This window comes from Martes martes, assembly GCF_963455335.1.
Source record: "Martes martes genome assembly, chromosome: 7".
Classification (NCBI taxonomy): Eukaryota; Metazoa; Chordata; class Mammalia; order Carnivora; family Mustelidae; genus Martes; species Martes martes.
The window spans coordinates 39,760,881-39,776,226 of NC_137894.1; the positions used below are offsets into that span (position 1 = coordinate 39,760,881).

At 38.3% G+C, this 15,346-nt stretch overlaps 1 protein-coding gene across 4 annotated transcripts in view; it reads right to left on the bottom strand.

The window, feature by feature from the left end:
* Window positions 1-231: 231 nt before the first annotated feature.
* The window catches only part of SLTM (SAFB like transcription modulator), a 43,189-nt gene continuing 28,074 nt past the window's right edge, over window positions 232-15,346 (bottom strand). For all 4 annotated transcript variants that reach the window (XM_080808178.1, XM_080808177.1, XM_080808176.1 and 1 more), the window contains exons 9-21: window positions 15,110-15,228; window positions 13,050-13,199; window positions 12,728-12,831; window positions 12,468-12,634; window positions 11,881-11,966; window positions 11,498-11,661; window positions 8,921-9,101; window positions 8,079-8,203; window positions 7,106-7,276; window positions 5,764-6,078; window positions 5,507-5,651; window positions 2,836-2,996; window positions 232-926 (exon numbers count right to left, since the gene is read on the bottom strand). In XM_080808178.1, coding sequence (XP_080664304.1) covers window positions 818-926; window positions 2,836-2,996; window positions 5,507-5,651; window positions 5,764-6,078; window positions 7,106-7,276; window positions 8,079-8,203; window positions 8,921-9,101; window positions 11,498-11,661; window positions 11,881-11,966; window positions 12,468-12,634; window positions 12,728-12,831; window positions 13,050-13,199; window positions 15,110-15,228 — 1,997 coding nt within the window. In that variant the 3' untranslated portion in view covers window positions 232-817. The remainder of the gene's footprint in view (window positions 927-2,835; window positions 2,997-5,506; window positions 5,652-5,763; window positions 6,079-7,105; window positions 7,277-8,078; window positions 8,204-8,920; window positions 9,102-11,497; window positions 11,662-11,880; window positions 11,967-12,467; window positions 12,635-12,727; window positions 12,832-13,049; window positions 13,200-15,109; window positions 15,229-15,346) is intronic.

The following is a 15,346-nucleotide window of genomic DNA, read 5'->3' on the forward strand; positions in this document are numbered from 1 at the left end:
ACCCACACAATTCCCAGAGATGGAATTTATCCACCAAACAGTGCAGATTACCTAAAAAAGTGCACTTACCTGCACAACTCAGTCTAAAAACCTCAAGTGATACAAACCTCATGGTCAAGGTTTCATGAATCTATTTGGTTTCATACCATGCAAACCCGAACAAGTGTGCTGCTACACTAACCTGAAAATCAGCTCTCATTTTACAGTTAAAAAGGTTCTCAACGCTTTAGCAACTATACAGAATATGAAGGTTTATTTCAAAAAAGAGTACATTTTTTTTAAACCAGGATACACAGATGCACTTAATGTAACAGTACCTTCTGCAAAAATAGGTTACATAATACTCAGAAATGCAAGGAACAATCTTATTCTCTAAAAATTAGACAGCAGACTTTTTTTAAGCTTAGACAGCCTTCAAAATGGAGGCTGAAAACGCCTGGTGACAAGAAGGAACTCTAGAGCCTGACACCACAGAGCTAATGCTGCAAATGAAACTACAACCACACACCTGCAAACTACTCTTTATATTCACACAGCGTTAAACAAAATGGTTTGGATTCCATCTTTTCAAATGTGTTTCGGTGCTGGAAGAAAAAAAGTTGAATGATACACAAAACTAGTAAAAGTTACAACGGAACTATTTAAACATCTTCTCCAAAATTGAGAAAAGCAATCATGTTAAATTTTAAAAAATGAGAAAAAAAGAAAAGTCTGACAGAACTCTCAAGCAAGTCAGAGGTCCTCTTCATAAGTAGTCAAGTAAAGTTTACAGGAGATTTCAATAAATTATCTTGAAACCATGGCAGAGAGCTAATTCTCAGAATCGTCGTGGAGGTCCACCCTTAAAAGGCTTAAATCCGGAGCCACTTCCTCTTGGCATGGAATTACCACTGATTTGTACAATTCTATTAATTGGGGATGCATTACTGAAAAAGGTTTAAAAGAAAAAATTGTCAAGAACAAAAGAATAAATCACAGCTACTACTTATTAAGTGCTTATCATTTACCACGCACGGTTCTTTGTACTTTACCCATATTAAATAAGTTACACTTTTCAACAGTCCTGTGAGGTATGGACCATTACTAACCCCACTTTCCTGATAAAGAAACTGGGATCTGGCGGTTAAGTAACTTGCCCAAGATCACGGCTAATAAATGGTGGAACAAGGATTTGAACTTGGGCACTCTCACTTCAAAGTCTCTGCCTCATAGTGAGCCAACTGATGAGATGCAACATGAATGGACTGGAGCAGTGGCTCTGAGTGTGATCCCCAGATCAGCAGCATCGGCATCAACTAGGAATTTGAACCTCTGAACTAGAGGACATCATCACAGAATTGTTTCTGGAGTTCTTTTGGAGGAGGATGGATTTTTTTTTAATATGTTTAACGGCAACGTAGTAGGTACTAATGAGCAACACAGGAAAAAAAGACCCATCGAAACACCCTACAACCAATTTGGGAGATAAAAACCCACAGTGAAACAGCTTAAGGAGAGTAAGATCAGATGACATAAAGGTCTGAATGCCTGGCTGAGGAAGGCAGGTTAGATCTGTGACCAGAGAGGCAGCTCACTGGCTTTGGAGCAAATAATGGTACAACAACACAGTTCTAATAAATAGTTAAATTTTTTAAAGTATGAGTAACAGAGAAGATAAAAGACTAATTTGATAAGCTGAAACGAGGAAGATGGCATAGCTATTGCAACTATTTTTCTTAAATGGAACCACATTTAGAAATTTAGGCTAGGAGTGGAGGAAGATAAAAGATGAGGCCCAGTCTGGGTGAACAAGATGCACAGTGGCACTGGCAAATTAAAAGAAGCTGGCAGAAACACATGGAACATGAAGGACTGAATCAGGACAGGAACGACTTTGCCTGTAACCCTGAATTTATGCAGCCGCCAAAGCATTTACATAAAGATCATATTATAGAGCTAAATATCAAGAGCAGTGTCTCAAGTTCAACTATCTGAAGGAGCCAGCAAAGGAAATCCAAAGGGGCAGAAACAAAGTTGGATGCCTGAGAAAACGGAGAAGTGTCCCCCCCCGAAAAAGAAAAGCCACAGTGAGCAACAGTGCTTAACCACCAAGGAGACTGAGAGCTGAAAATAAAGGAATACAGATGTATCCAGAAAAGAAGTACCGGTAACCTTTGAAACCAAAGACAGAATGAGTGATGAGGCCATGCAGGCAGAGATACAATAAACACTCACTCAAGTCTGACAGCAGAACCAACCACAGCAAAGCAGTAAGTCAGATCAGCAAGCCCGCCCCCTCTTCTAAGACAGGGGAATGGGAAAGACAGAAGAGCACAGAAGAGAGGGAGAGACCAAAGACTTGCCGGCTGAGGGGCCACAATGGATGCTGGTGCACAGCGAGATAAAGCTCGCCTCAGAATATGAACAGGCTCTGGGTTAGTTAAATGTCCAACAGTTTTGCTAGAGCTATTGGAGAAGGAAGGGAGCAGAATGTACTTTCAGTCTTCTCTTCCATTCGAAGACTTTAGTAGTGACAAGTAGTGAACAAGATGATGGTTCTGACGTGAAGTTAGTGCTCTTCATCTACTAGATTCTGACGCACACACATCCCTGTATCTCAATCCCTATGGCAGAATGCCAACTGATGAACTTACAATGAAGAATATCAACTAACAAATTAACATCCGCTGCCCTGCATATAATCTCTGGGAGATCTGGGGTTAATATTGGGAAATGTGTAGGAAGTGGTAGGGCTGTTACTAGTTGTGATTCAATCTCTCAGAAACTATACTGCCCTTTAAGGAAGGATAAAGGTTTGGATGAATGGTTGCAGTAAAGTCTTAACTGAGTACTTACCTCGTGTGTTGGGTTATCATGCCTGCTCCTGTCCGGCCATCACCCATTCGCCTTGCATCATGATAGCCGGGCCCTTGAGAAGGTGGACCATGCCACTCTTTCCTTGGTCCACTTGTGTCCCGTCCATGGCGTTCAACCACATGTCGTTCCTCAGGGTAGTGCTAAAGAATTACATATTAAAAGTAAAGTTGCTGAGGGGTGCCAGGGGGAGGCGGGTAGGGAGAGGGTGGTTGGGTTATGGACATTGGGGAGGGTATGTGCTATGGTGAGCACTGTAAAGTGTGTAAGCCTGATGATTCACAGACCTGTACCCCTGGGGCTAATAATACATTATATGTTAATTAAAAAAAAAAAAAAGTAGTCATAACACCTGCAGCCTCATGGAGATTCACTCATGCCAGTGCTCTTAATGTCCGAAATAAACCAATAAGGTGTTTGAGAAGAAAAGAGGATTGAATAATACCAGAGCACATGGAAAGCATTTCTACCTGTTTGGTACTGAGAAGCTGCTCAGGCTTCAGGGTAGGGTATGGGAGCAATGTAATTTCTATTTCCATACCTTTCAGCATGCACGTACTTTCTGACTTTTGAGTATTTCTAGATCTATGTATGTACAGTGCCTGGATCGACAGATACATGAGAAGGTAAAACAGTAAGACAAATGAGGGTAAATATAAGATCGACATGCAAATAGCACAGACACTGGAGTTGTCCTTTTTCCACACAGGACTCATTACTGCTATGACTCCTACAAGGTCTTACATACATGACTATGAAAAAGAGTAATGAACGTAGGAAACAAAAGCCATAGAACTAAGGATCCAAGGACAGCAGACTAAGTGATGATACTTAGTCTACAGAAAAGAAAGCTGAAAGTACTCCACAGAGAGATGATACTGGCAAAACAAAAAACAGCATTTTCAAGGGAAGAACAAGATCTCCACCTCAGGATACCTCTTCTAAATGGACATCGGGATGCAGGGCCAATCTATGAGTTTTTACCCCAACTAAGGCAGAATGTCTGCATTACAAACCCTGTTTTAAAAGTTCTGTTCAGGATAAAGAGCTCAATGAACTAATTGATCTACTGATAATATCTACTAACTCTTGGGGTGCCTGGGTGGCTCAGTGAGTTGAGCCTCTGCCTTCGGCTCGGGTCATGGTCCCAGGGTCCTGGAATCGAGCCCCGCAACAGGCTCTCTCCTCAGCGGGGAACCTGTTCCCCCCTCCTCTGTCTGCCTCTCTGCCTACTTGTGATCTCTGTCAAATAAATAAATAAAATCTTAAAAAAAAAAAAATCTACTAACTTTCTACTTATTAGAAACAGGGAAGCTGATAATGCCATCAGGCCCAAATCTGTTTCATGAACGCTCCAGATGAAATGGAAAATATATATGCCAAGGGATTAAAAAAAATCTTCCAGTAAAAAATACTGCTATAAAATCTAATAGGTATTCAAACACAAGACAAAGCATTAGAGTACCATCAGGTTGGAGGATGGACATACACACAGACCACAAACACACTTCAGAATTCTTTGTTGTATATAATTTTAAGAAGATATTCCATTTATGCCACTGTCAACTAATATGCCAGTGTTTCATCAACAGAATGCGTTCAGATTAGGTAAAAAAGGTTTTGGCTCATCTGAGTTGCTAAGAGATGAAGATACTTCATTAACTTACAAAATATTCAAGTCAATAAAGTGTCACAAGAATAAAAAGCAATTAAAAAATACGAACTATTCCACTCACCTACTTTTAGAATTAAAAGAACAAAAAAGGGACAAAAATTTTACCTCAGTTCTACACTCAAAGCTACTTAATGAAGTAGGAGAGTATTTTATTTATTTATTTATTTATTTATAAAGGTTTTATTTATTTGAGAGAGAGAGATCACAAGTAGTCAGAGAGGCAGGCAGGCAGAGAGAGAGGGAAGCAAGCTCCCCGCTGAGCAGAGAGCCCAATGTGGGACTCGATCGCAGGACCCTGAGATCATGAACCGAGGCGAAGGCAGAGGCTTAACCCACTGAGCCACCCAGGCGCCCCACTAGGATAGTATTTAAAAAAAAAAAAAAAAGGCACCTGGGTGGCACATTTGCTTAGCGTCTGCCCTCGGCTCAGGTCATGATCCCAGGGTCCTGGGATTGAGCTGCACATCAGGCTCCCGTGCTTGGCAGGAACTCCTTCTCCCTCTCCCACCTCCCCTGCTTGTGTTTCTGCTCTCACTGTCTCTCTCTGTCAAATGAATAAATAAAATCTTAAAAAAAAGTTAAAAGTGAGAGAAACACAAGTTGAAGTCAAAGTTTTCCCAGTTAATCTAAGAGTCTCAATTTCTTAAAAGGAAATAAAACCTTCATCTCTAAGAAGGCTCATCTACGAAATTTTACAATGCTCAAATTTGAGCAGGAATTTTAAGAAAAATGGCATAAGAATTTCAGGGCTAGCATCCTACTTCTTTGGACTATTAATGTTCAATTATTGACAGTAAAAATACGAAAAATACTAAGAGCTTTTTTAAGAACCTCATCTCCCAATCATTTTATTCTAACTAATCTAGACCATCAAAATGGTAAATCCCGGGAATTTATTCCTTTAACCCACTGAGCCACCCAGGCGCCCCAGCGGGAATTTATTCCTGAAGAGGTGACAATACATCCTTAATCATTTACCTGTGTTCCACTTCCTCGGTCCGTGATCACGCCCCTGTCTCCCTCTCTGTTTCCGTAGCCCGATGCATTACTGCGATTGCCAGGGGGAGCGCCCCTCACACTGTGCCCTGATACTTCCCTCCCAGATCGTTCCGGCCTTTCAACTCTGTTAAATAAAACCCGAAGACATCTTCAATCAAAACTCTGTTACACCTTTTTTTCCTTGAACACAAATATGTTCTATGCCACCAGCTGGGCCCTGGCAACTAAACAGATACCTTGTTTCCCGTTTGTCGGCGGACATGCTGCCGTCACTTTTCCAGGTGGCTGGTCTGGATGGATTCGGCCCTGCTTCTCGAGGATGTCTAGGGTGAGCGATATCAGGTCTGTCATGGATGATCACGGTTCTCCTCTCGTCTCGTTCTCCCCGAACTTCTCGCCTGTCCGTTTCCCTAAGTTCATTTCTTGGTGGTGGAGGCTCATTTCTTCTGGAATCACTGAAATTTTTGGGATACCTTTCAAAACCCGGATCTTCTCTTCGTGCAGTAGGACGTGTTTTTTTCCCTTCACTTTGACCAACAAAGCGTTCTCGCCTATTGATTATCCAAAACAAAGAACAAAAGTCTGAGATGTACTTACTTGGTCTTATTCTTAATTGTGCTTGGATAACCTAGAAAAATCACAGCTTCTTTAAAAATTAACTTAAGAAAAGCCACAACTGTTGATTATAATAACTTATATTCGAAATGCCTGGCATGGAGATTGTTGTTTAGCATCTGGGAGGAATTAACATCAAACATTCAAGTGACTACCAGCCTGAATGAAGGAGGTTCTAGTGTTCTCAATAGCTGAGGCACACCCCAAGCTAACAACAGTATTCCCACCTAGTTTTAAACAATGTTAAGAGGATAAAGCCAATAACTTAACTTTGTTAGGGTGGCCTATTAAACTAAATTTTTTTTCAAGGTTTATTTATTTACGCAATCTCTCTAACCTGACATGGGGCTCAAACTCATGACCTCAAACTAATTTTGAATACTGAATCACATTTACATTAGTAACAACAAAAACCAAACATAGGATTTGTTCTGAACACTCAGATCTGACCTGTAGTACTTAAGATTCTTTTTTTAAAGATTTTATTTATTTGACAGAGAGAAAGAGGTCACAAGTAGGCAGAGAGGCAGGCAGAGAGAGAGAGGGGGGAGCAGGCTCCCTGCTGAGCAGGGAGCCTGATTCGGGCCTCGATCCCAGGACTCTGAGATCATAACGTGAGCCGAAAGCAGAGGCTTAACCCACTGAGCCACCCAGGTGCCCAGTACTTAAGATTTTAATAGAGAACCAAAGTTATCTTTAGCAAGGCTCACGCACCAAATACAACAAATTTTTTTTTCTTTTCCTTTTTTTATTTATTTGAGAGAGAGCGAGCAATAGAGAGCATGAGCTGGGGAAGAGGCAGACAGGCAAGGGAGAAACAGACTCCCCACTGAGCAAGGAGGAGCTCAAAATGGGGCTCAACCCCAGGACCCTGGGATCAAGACCCGAGCCAAAGGCAGATGTTTAACCTACTGAGCCACCCAGGACCCCCCAAATATAGTAACTTTCAAGATATCTATATACCTTTCAAAAGATGAGGACTGTACTGTTGAACTCTCAGGAAACCTGCCCCTCTCTCGGTGATCAAAGTCATTAAATCTGTTTTGCTGGCGAGAATAGTCAGATCCATGGCTGAATCGTGCATCTGTATCTAGAGACAACTTTTTACTCTCGCTCCAGTAAGGATCATCTCGCCTTGAAGAGAAATATTTGCTCATTTATATAAATTAGTTTAATAATAATCCAACAACACTAACTTGGAGTCATACATACCACATACTAGGAACTGTGGATACAGAGGGCTAATAAACTCAAGACATAAAACATTTTGTTACAAGAACAAACTAGCAAAGAATTAACTATCAGATGGCAGAGTCATGTAATGTTAGAGGAATTGCACAGGAGAGAAAACAGGTGAAAATGGTCTGTTTTAAAATTTGTAAATGGAAAAGACAGATACCATTTTATAATAAAATTCTAACCAACAGTACACAACTTTTTTCAGTCACACTTAACTTCGGAAAGGTTAGATAGGTAAGTCCCAAGCACAATTCATTCATTCCATGTATTTCTCACCACAATCAATTAAATCTCACAGAACTTATACGAAGAAAATTCAATGACTGCATTTGGAAATCTATTAAGCAGCATGAACACAAACACACAATGCAATCCTTCCCAGTTTGCAACTTCCAAATTTATCTGCACTACCCTCTGAGAATTCTCAAAATGGGGCTGAGTTTGAGAACCATCACTGAAGCCTATTATGGTGATGTATTTCCAGTCATAATGGAAAAACATCTGGCAATAGGAAGGGAAAGGGAAAAAGGGCAGAGTCTTCCTACTTGACAAGCATTGGATCCACTCCCATCCCTACTGATCATGACCTTTTATTCCAGCGATGGTTGCCTGTCCTTGTTACTCCTCCAATCAGCTTTAAATCAGTTTGAAAGGTCTAAGATAGCACGCACTGTTAAAGAAGAAAGCAGGCAACTACCTATGATCTACATCACGTGGGCGTTTCAAAGAATTCCTTTTCTCTTGTTCATAACGAAGCTGCTGCTGTTGCCTTCTCAGCTCCTCTCGTTCTCGAGCAATACGTTCGGCTTCCTTACGACGTTCCTTCAGACAACACAGAAGGAAGAACGAACCAATGCAAAATGAAAACATAAGGTAAGTACATGCGCAACCTTGTTTTCATCCTGTCATTAAGAAACCACCAAAGGCAAGCACCGGGCAAAACACACACCTGGGACAAATACGTAAACAAAATTGACTTCAGAAATCAGTAATCTAAGCTATGGCTATTGTTCTACAACGTTAAAAATAACGGAAATTGGGTGGTGGAAGCTGGCAGGTAATGGGGAAGGTCAGATTTAGTTTCATCATTTGACTGAAACAAAAGCACCTGAAGGGAATTAGATATAAAGTTCTTAAAACCCTGGATACAGTTCTGCAAAGAGAGGCATTATTTCCTTCCAGCCTTGGGAAATCATTCCCACTCTACGATGTAAGGAAATAAGTTATTATTTGCGGAGACTGGGATAGTGACAGAGCCTGGATTACAACTACTCTGGACTCATAGTCCTATGCTCAGACTATTAGGCTGCCATGATTGCAGAGCTTGGGTTATTACCAATTGGCCCGAACAAAGTCACAACTAAATGTATTTTGAACTAGCACCTAAGTGATTGTTATCTTTCAGGGACACTTAATAAATGCTCATTAACTGAGCTCATTCTACAGAAGCTTTACAACAAGTAAAGCAAATTTTAGGGCAAAAATCACAGGGTTTGAAAAAGGTCAGTTATTTAAGATGAAAAGATTTTCTGACTGCACCTGTTCAATACGAATGCGTTCCCTTTCCAAGCGTTCGCGTTCCATTCTCTCTCTCTCTAGTTTTTGCCTTTCAATTTCTAGGCGCTCTCTCTCTCTCTGTAAGCGTTCCCGTTCTTCCCGTTCACGAATTATTCTAATGCGTTCTCGCTCTCGACGCTCTCTTTCTGCAATCTCTCTTCGTCTAACAAAAATCAGTATTTAGAAATACTTAAATTATGCTAGCACTGTGTGAAAGAGAATAGCTTTTGCGTTTGAATTTTTCCTTGAGGTTGGCAATTTTAAACTTCAACTCAACCTAAGTAGTTTTAATGTAATTGGAAAGAGAACTCAAAATAAAACTTTAAACAGATTCCAATGCTGTCACTTATTTATTAAGACTGTCAACTGAGCAGCTGAATTTTATAGAGTAGTTGCCTCTTAGAGGATTCCTGTTTAAATAAAAATCCCATAATAGCCCATTAGTGAATCCACATTTTAAAAAGGAGATATTCTACATATATGAATTTCCAAAACTACAACTTCTACTGTTTTTGAGAGGAAAATTTCCAGTATCTAGTATATGTTCTACCTCCTTAAACAAGGTGTACCTTATTTTGATGAGTTGGGATCATACCCGTCAACATGAATTAGACCAAATGCTACATATAATAAAGCGTTGCCTTTGCTTGAAGGGCTTTCTTAGTGTTCACTGGCCCATGCTTCTTTGAGTCAGGAGGCAGTTCAAATGTTTGCTGAACTCAATGAAGTTACTGTACTGGGACTAGAAGTCACGTTTTTGTCATCCCCTCACTCTAAGGCCCTCCATGTACTCTATCAGCATGTCTTCTTCTAGTAACCAGTGGTTCTCAGCGGCTCAGTGCTGCACCCACGGAAATCTGAGGGGCATTTTATCACAAACAACCAAGGGGGCTGTTAGCAGCATTTAGACAGTGGGGAACCAAGGATCCTAAGTATCTTTTGAAGCATGGAAAAATCAGGATAGTTCTGCACAACAAAAACTGTCCAACAATTATACCTTCCAAATGCCATAATGGACATTCATGTCATTAAAACAAAACAAAATCACCTTTAAAAAAATTGTAGCCTAAAACTTGACTCATTTTTAATAAATGCTACGTTGGTTTATTTGCTTTGGCATGGTTTTTATATAAAAACTAAAATTTCTAGAAACACAACTCCATGTAAATTAAAGGAAAAATACTTATGACCTTCACCAAGAGCTGTTCACCATTTCAGAAATCAGGTAGTAATGTCAACACCACTCCTGGTATTTGACTTACCAAAATGACACACCAATATCAGTCTGCATTTGTAGCTGTCACATTTTCATTGAGTCTAAAGAGGGTTGTAAACATCTGACTACTTCATTAGGTCTTCTAGAGAGCCGTGCCTAAACATTCATATCTGGAATATATGCTTCATTATAATTTGCTTTTATTTCTTCTTTAGGTTAGAATTAAGGCATTATATTGTTTTTTGGAAAATTATTTATAAAGGCATATTATGCATTTGTAGGCCTATTATGCATCAATTACTTTTCAGCAGAGTGAAGAGGATGCTGCGACTTTTTTTTTTTTTTTTAATGTAAAAGGGGTGCTTGTCTGACAGACCTGAGAATCACTGCTCTGGTAGATCCTACTCTCCCATCCTAACTTATCATATAAAGAGGAATCTCAGCATACTGGGACTTCATCAAAAAAAAAAAAAAGAGAGAAAAAAAATGGGTTCTGAGTAACACCAGGATTACTTCCTTCTAATAAAGTATGTGGCAATCATACTACTATTTAAGCTGTCAAATGTGTCTGGTTGTTCCTAACACTCCTATGAATGAATAGACAAAATCCCATGAGATAACCTATCAATGAGATAGGTTAATATTTGGAAATTTATATTAAAAAACACTTTCACAAGAATATTTTAAGTGGCATCCAAAAACTGATATAGGAAAACAATGGTGGCATTTGTGGTGAACTGCTGAGATACTGCCACTAAAAGTGAAGTGTTTGTCTCAGTTTGTTTTAAAGAGAATGCCTGCTTTGAGATAGAGCCTGAACACAATAAGGTCCAGAAGGCAAATCTTCCTTCACTTGGGCTCTAATCCAAAGTACAATAAATTTTTCCTAAAATGTCGACATGCTACTTTGAACACTGTAGCTTACACTATCTTATCTCAAGATCATTTTTTTCTGTAAAGTCATGTTTTTCATGGCGGCAGCTTTGGAGTAGAGGAAAGAGCATTGGACTTGGAGTCAGAAGACTTGGGTCTGAGTCCCGACTCTGCCACTCATTAGCCATGTGGCATTGGAAGAGTCATTTAGCCTCTCTGGGCCTCCATTTTTTCAATTATATAATGGGCACACCTAATCTTAAAGAACAGTTGAGACAGAAGTAACAGTTGGAAAGGTAATTTGTAAACTGTAAAATGCTATACAAACTTATGAAATCATTAGGTTTTACTGCACTTAAAAGTGGCCAATAGCTTTCTGTGGGAATATAATTTCTAGAAATCTGGTTTGTAACTAGCATTAAATTTGTACCTATAGTTAAAGACAGGTATAAAATAGACTCTTTTCCTACCTTCGAAGTTCCATTGCTCGTCGCAATCTCTCAAAGCGAACTAAATGCTCTCTTAGTCTTTGTTCCTTCATCTTTTCAAAAGGCAAGATGTCTTTCCTTCTATAGTCTTTGTCCCTTTTTTTATCTAGGCTAGCTCTCTCCTTTTCCTTGCTCCTTCCATGAATCTACAGAAAAAAAAATTATAACAGGACTAGAAGTTAAAATAATTTGGGGTTTTGGTTTTCAAGTTAGGCTGGTCATTTAAAAAGCTTAAATGACTAATGACATTCCATTTTTCTTAGATTTTCAAGCACAGAAGTATGCAAAAAATGGTTACAGAGATACTAAATTATCTTCTTCTGGAAACAGGGAATATAATTACAGCATCCCTCCCAGAGACTTACTTTCTCATATCTTCCTCTTCTTGACGGCCTACAATGATCTCCTTTAGTTTGGTCTAGTATTACCATATGTCCTGGACTCTTGGAACCTAAGAAGAAAAAAAAAGTAGATAAACAAATGCCTAAAAAACATTTCATTAAAAAAGACAATAAATGTAATGTAAAAATGTTGAATTCTTAGATACCCAGATATTCACAAACCAGTGCATGAAATTAAAAAAAACAAACAAACTACTAACTCCATCAGAACTTAATTTGTATCCAGTTTTTAAAAATAACTCAACCCACAAACATAAATACTTTCTGCGATACCAAAAGATCCCAACTCAGTTATACAGCTACAAATCAGTGACCGTTTACTGCCAGCCTGGGTCTCCAGCAAAGGGGCTCAGCTGAAAGAACACATCTGTTTCCCAAGGGTAGAAAAGAAGACAACTAGTGCTACTGGACCTCCTTTTCTACCACAGTGACATCTAACAACAAAATTTAAATATTTCTCTGGACTGCAATCTCAGGTCTTCCCTTCCACTGTAAAAATGAAGTTGTAGAAAGCATTAGAAAGGGACTGAGAAGAAAGATACATAGCATACTTATTCGCTTCTTTTCTTCACTTTTTTTAATCGATTCTGAAGTTTGGCCACTTGATCCATTATCATTCTTCTCGTCTTTACCTTCTATTTTCTTAGGCTCCTTGCCTTCTTTTTTTTCACACTTCTCAGATGACCTTTTCTCTTCTTTTTTGACAGAGGCTTGTGTCCTGACCATACCACCCAAGAAAACAACACAGTGAGAACTACTTCATCAATTTCCCAGAGAAGTCTACATGCTTATCAAAAAAATAAATCCTTACTTGCTACTTCTATCACTCATATTTTTTTTGTCTCCAGAACCTCTTGAACTACTCTTTTCATCATTTTCTTTCTTCAGTTCTTTCTTAGAAGGATCACCTTTAACCTGAAGGTTTAAATAGGAAACAAAACAAAAAAGTAAGTTACATTAATGATCATAAAAAGTATGCTGCTAGGAGAAAATCTGGAAAACATGAAAGTAAAAAAAATAAAACTACTTAAAAATTAAACCGAATTGTACTCCCTACTGGTATAACCTCTTGAAATTGAGCATTACTGGCCCTCAAAGTAACCTCCCTCTTATACGCATTTAGGCAAGCTTACTTTTTCAACAGAAATCAGCTGTCCGTGCAGCTCAGTGCGATGAAGATGGGCAATACATCTGGACACCTCTGTGCTTGAAGACATAGTTACAATGCCGTAGCACTTTGCCCCAGGACTTCGAGCATTTGTAACTACCTTTGCACTCAGAACCTACAAGATAAGGTAACACTTTACAAAGTTTTATAACTACATATATTCTGAAAAGCTCAAACTTCAGAAGTAAGACTATTCAAATAAAATGATTACTCAGGAGACAGAAATTCATGATGAGGGATAAATTTAGGATATATATTATTCTGTTTCATATTCTTGTGATCACTATCTATTTTGCTTTTAAGTATGTAGTAAATATTCAGGGAAACAATTTAAAGTGTCAAAAAGCAATTTAACCTACTTTTTTTCTTATTAATTTTTTCAAATATATAGCCAAAAGTTAGTCACGTCAATGAAATAATGGCACAATTAATGAAAGCAAAGAAATAATATTCTCAATTATATCTGAGCCAAACTTCCCCTATCATAAGCCCACCCTGAATCTCTTAAAGGGAAGAAAAAAAAAAAAAAGGCAACTTTCTAGAAAGTTTCTAAATGATTGTTAACAATTTTCTATAACCAGTAACTATAAATTTCAAAAAATGAATAAAGAATTGTCCACATCTAAAATAGCAGTCTTTCAAAACACTCCCTACAAAAATATACTCTAAAGAGACACACTTTCCAGTTTGTGCTTTTAGGATTTATACCAATATCAAAGTGACAAATAATTTAAATTCTATAAAATAGTTAAGAGAGACAAGGGATGGGTGAATAAGAAGAAAAGTGAGAGAATGATCTAGTGCTGAACAAAGAGAAAAGACAGACATAATGCCATGAAGAGATAAAGAGGGAATTTAGGAGGCTGTGGTATATGAGTGGCTGGAAACCATCAGCTTTTATCTCAACCCTGAGAAAGGCAGACTTGCCCCAACAGCAACTTGATTTTTAAGCCCAAGGTCTTGTTATAAAGTGCATGGTGTCCTTTGTATAGTTTTAGTCCCAGGAAATGCCAGCATTAAAATACTGGTTTTGGATCTCTAACAATACATCACCAGCGCTGACCATGCAACTACAATTCTCAGTGTTCTGTATCTGACACCTACAAGAATCCTTAACACTCAGGTAACTATATTAGAAGAGAAAAAAAAAAGACTCCTAAAAATCAACAGGATAGATTTTTAAAATATTCATTAATGGTCATTTACCAATTCTGGTCATTAATTTAATAAGTATTCCAAAGCCCACTGTGTGCACACAAAGTATAGCAGATAAAGTTTCTGCTATCAAAGAGCTTACACGGGAGTCGATTACATATATATGTATATGTAAATATACATATATGTATATTTGTATACATATATGTATAATGAAAACCAAAAATAAACGGTAGAAAACAGTGAGTGCCATAAGACAGATCAACTACAATGCAATTCAAAAACTATTAACTATTATTTTATTCATTTAATTATTATTCTTCTCTATTAGGTCTTTCCCTTATATGCCAGGGAAACCTCTCCTGATGAACCAACTATAGTACACCCTCCCCTTTTTGCTCTCCTAGCAACTCTTTCCATCATAGCATGTATCACAACTTCCAATTAAGTATATTTTTACCAGTTTTACATTTTTCTCCACTGCTGTATTAGAATCTGTATGATGACAGGGACATTAGTTCCCACCTGACCCCCAAACTCTATATCCCATTGTCTAATACTAGTCTACCTATATTTTCCAAATGACCAGATCAGCCTCAGATACTCTAGTTTCTAGAGAAATCATGATGCATGTGAAAAACAAAACGCAGTCCTTCACTGAAATGGGCTCAAAATACGAGCTTTTAATAAAAAGAGCCCCAGGGCTCCAGATGAGATTTTATGACAAAATTCACCAGTACCACAGAACTCAATAATTATGTCTATACCAGTCCTGAGAAAAACAAGAAATTGGAAGGTTTTATATAATACCGTTTTGAATATAGTCCCCATTTCAAATGGAGATACTAGAAAGACAGATAAAAAGTGTACCTTTCCATATTTGCCAAAGAGGTTCTTCAAGTCAGCAGCTTTGGTATTAGAAGAAAGTCCACTAACCCAGATATTTTTAGTTGAGCTTCCACTGCTACCACTAGTACTACTTGTACTTCCTAGAATAGATTTAATATCAGACATTTCAGCGTCTTAATTGGAAATTCTATTTTTTAACAAAATTATTAGGTCCATATGCTTTCAAAATTATAAAACCCTCTTTTAATTTAGTTAAAT